The sequence below is a fragment of the Lepidochelys olivacea genome, assembly GCF_965140295.1.
Source record: "Lepidochelys olivacea isolate rLepOli2 genome assembly, chromosome: 2".
Lineage (NCBI taxonomy): Eukaryota > Metazoa > Chordata > Testudines > Cheloniidae > Lepidochelys > Lepidochelys olivacea.
In genome coordinates, this window is record NC_140412.1 from 85444444 (window position 1) to 85447455 (window position 3012).

A 3012-nucleotide genomic window follows, 5' to 3' on the forward strand; every position below is an offset into this window, starting at 1 on the left:
TGTCTAGTTGGCAGCCAGTATCAAGCGGAGTGCCCCAAGGGTCTGTCCTGGAGCCGATTTTGTTCAATATCTTCATAAATGATCTGGAGGATGGTGTGGATTGCACCCTCAGCAAGTTTGCAGACGACACTAAACTGGGAGGAGTGGTAGATACGCTGGAGGGCAGGGATAGGATACAGAGGGACCTCGACAAATTGGAGGATCGGGCCAAAAGAAATCTGATGTGGTTCAACAAGGACAAGTGCAGAGTCCTGCTCTTAGGACGGAAGAATCCAATGCACCGCTACAGACTAGGGACCAAATGGCTAGGCAGCAGTTCTGCAGAAAAGGACCTAGGGGTTACAGTGGACAAGAAGCTGGATATGAGTCAACAGTGTGCCCTTGTTGCCAAGAAGGCCAATGGCATTTTGGGATGTATAAGTAGGGGCATTGCCAGCAGATCGAGGGACGTGATCTTTCCCCTCTATTCGACACTGGTGAGGCCTCATCTGGAGTACTGTGTCCAGTTTTGGGCCCCACACTACAAGAAGGATGTGGAAAAATTGGAGAGAGTCCAGCGAAGGGCAACAAAAATGGTTAGGGAACTGGAACACATGACTTATGAGGAGAGGCTGAGGGAACTGGGATTGTTTAGTCTGCAGAAAAAAAGAATGAGGGGGGATTTGACAGCTGCTTTCAACTACCTGAAAGGCGGTTCCAAAGAGGATGGATCTAGACTGTTCTCAGTGGTAACAGATGACAGGACAAGGAGTAATGGTATCAAGTTGCAGTGGGGCAGGTTTAGGTTGGATATTAGGAAAAACTTTTTCACTAGGAGGGTGGTGAAACACTGGAATGCGTTACCTAGGGAGGTGGTGGAATCTCCTTCCTTAGAAGTTTTTAAGGTCAGGCTTGACAAAGCCCTGGCTGGGATGATTTAATTGGGGATCAGTCCTGCTTTGAGCAGGGGGTTGGACTAGATGACCTCCTGAGGTCCCTTCCTAACCCAATATTCTATGATTCCAACTTTGTATGTGGATAGTTCTCCTTCAAGAAGTTAGAAAACATTAGAAATCAAAAACAAGCCATTCATTTCTAAGCTTGCTGGGTAGGCATCTGCTAAGCAGATTTTCAGAGGGACTGAACAACTCACACTCAAGTCAGCTCACCACTTCTGAAAATTCAGACTGTAAGTGTTTAGCAGATGCATGCTAAATGATACAGGACCAACGGCTTGAAAATGGGGTCATGAGCTACAAGGCCCTGACATCATCTTGTTAAGGAGCTAGGTAAATCCCTGTGAGTATCTAGCAAAGGCTTCAGTTTCACACAATTTTTAAGTGCAGACCTCTTTCACATTTTGAAACCTGCTGTGGATCTACATCTCCCTCCTGCCCCCTAACAACTTGTGCTTTAAATTATTTCAGGAAGCAGCAAGACAATTTGCAAGACGTTGTTATGGTAGACTGTTCAATGCATAATTATTTTATTAATTGTTTGATTTTTCTATAGACCATACCTTCCTAGCACTGGCAACGGAATCCCCATCACTGTTCTTTTCTCCTTCGTGCTGCTCTGTTCCATTGCCACTGTCTTTCCCCTCCCTTGGGCCAGCATCAGAGTTTCCTTGCTGGGGCTTCTGTTGGGAAGCTGAAACTATATGGGGCTTAAAAACATGAAAGAACTCTTCCCGAAACACATATTTTTTCTTTTTCTTTAGCGTTGCTTCTGCTCTCTGTACTGCAGCTCCAGCAGAGTAAGTAATATCAATGGTGGAAGGAGCAACAAGATCCTCTGTAGAGGGGGCGGAAGAAACAGGAGCAACACGAGAAGCCGAGGGAGCAGGGTATTGGTGAGAGGGGCAAAGCTGGTATCCAGCCTTGTTGATGAAGGAAAGATGATCCAGTAGCCACCCAACTGACAGCTGATGCACCACAGACATCACATTTTCTCCTTTTCAAGGACAGTCTCTGAGTAATCGGAACTGAAATTCACGCTCGCTTTCTACTTTAGATGTTTCCTATAATTAATACAAAAGCAGACTTAATAGAATTATTAAAGTGTATTAAAACAATGCCTAAAGTGTGCTAGGCATTTCAAATATACAGTCTGTTGCTGACCTCCACCATGCACTGTTGTTAATTCTGCAGAAACCCCAGCCTTTAAACTCCCTGGCCATAGTACTGTAACTGTATGCCTATTTCTCAAGTGTCCCTATAAAATACAGACTAACTGCCTGTTGTAACATGCCACAATTCCCTACTCCATGATTATCCCTTTAGCTCAGCAGCTCTGACCGTTTTAGGTAAAATGAGAGCTTGGGCTAGACAACCCCCGACACAGGAACGCGCAAGTGCTCCCTTTGAAAATAACGTGCCACGAATTCACACACAGCTTGGACAGACTTCTGCAACTTGCTGCGCGGGCTGGGGAGGGGGCTGATCCTGCAGCCCCCAGAGAGGATGTCGGGTCACCTCACACCTCGAAGGGCTGGTCCTGGGCAGCAGCGCCAATCACAGCCCGCTCGACACCCACCCAGATTTTGTCCCAGGTCTTGCTAGGGCCTCGGCCCTCCAGCCACCCCAGGCCCGGCGGCACCTGCCCGTTTCGCCAGCCCGTGACCGAAGCAAGGCGCCGCGACAGCGCTTCCGGCCGTCGCCCGCAGCCCGCCCGGCGCCACCTCACGGCAGCACCGTGACTAGGGCGCGCGCAGCTCAGGGCTGGCAGCGCCTCTGGGGTGAGAGCGAGGCAGCTAGCGGGACCCCTGCTCAGGTCCTAGAGAAGCCCCATAGGGCCTGCCTGCGCGAGCCCCTCATTCTCGGACACTGACAGGCGAACGTCCGGTTGTGCGAGGAGAAGCTCCACTCACCTGAGCGATTAGAGCCCACACTGAGCGCAGCCATCTTGTTGTACGGACACAGCAGCTGTGTCAGGCGGGCGTTCCCTAACTTCCGCTGAAGCGCCCCAGCTAGGACTGCTAGTAAACCCGATGCTAATGAGGGATTTTTTTATTTTTTTTTAACTGCCGTAACT

The 3012-nt window shown here is 49.3% G+C and overlaps 1 protein-coding gene across 3 annotated transcripts in view; it reads right to left on the minus strand.

Moving 5' to 3' along the window:
* METTL4 (methyltransferase 4, N6-adenosine) overlaps window positions 1-2999 on the minus strand; it is a 28706-nt gene extending 25707 nt beyond the window's left edge. The window contains exons 1-2 of one of the 3 annotated variants that reach the window (XM_084618737.1): window positions 2515-2836; window positions 1499-1999 (exon numbers count right to left, since the gene is read on the minus strand). In XM_084618737.1, coding sequence (XP_084474863.1) covers window positions 1499-1921 — 423 coding nt within the window. In that variant the 5' untranslated portion in view covers window positions 1922-1999; window positions 2515-2836. The other 2 variants (XM_084618738.1, XM_084618736.1) reach the window with 2 other exon arrangements.
* Window positions 3000-3012: the final 13 nt, after the last annotated feature.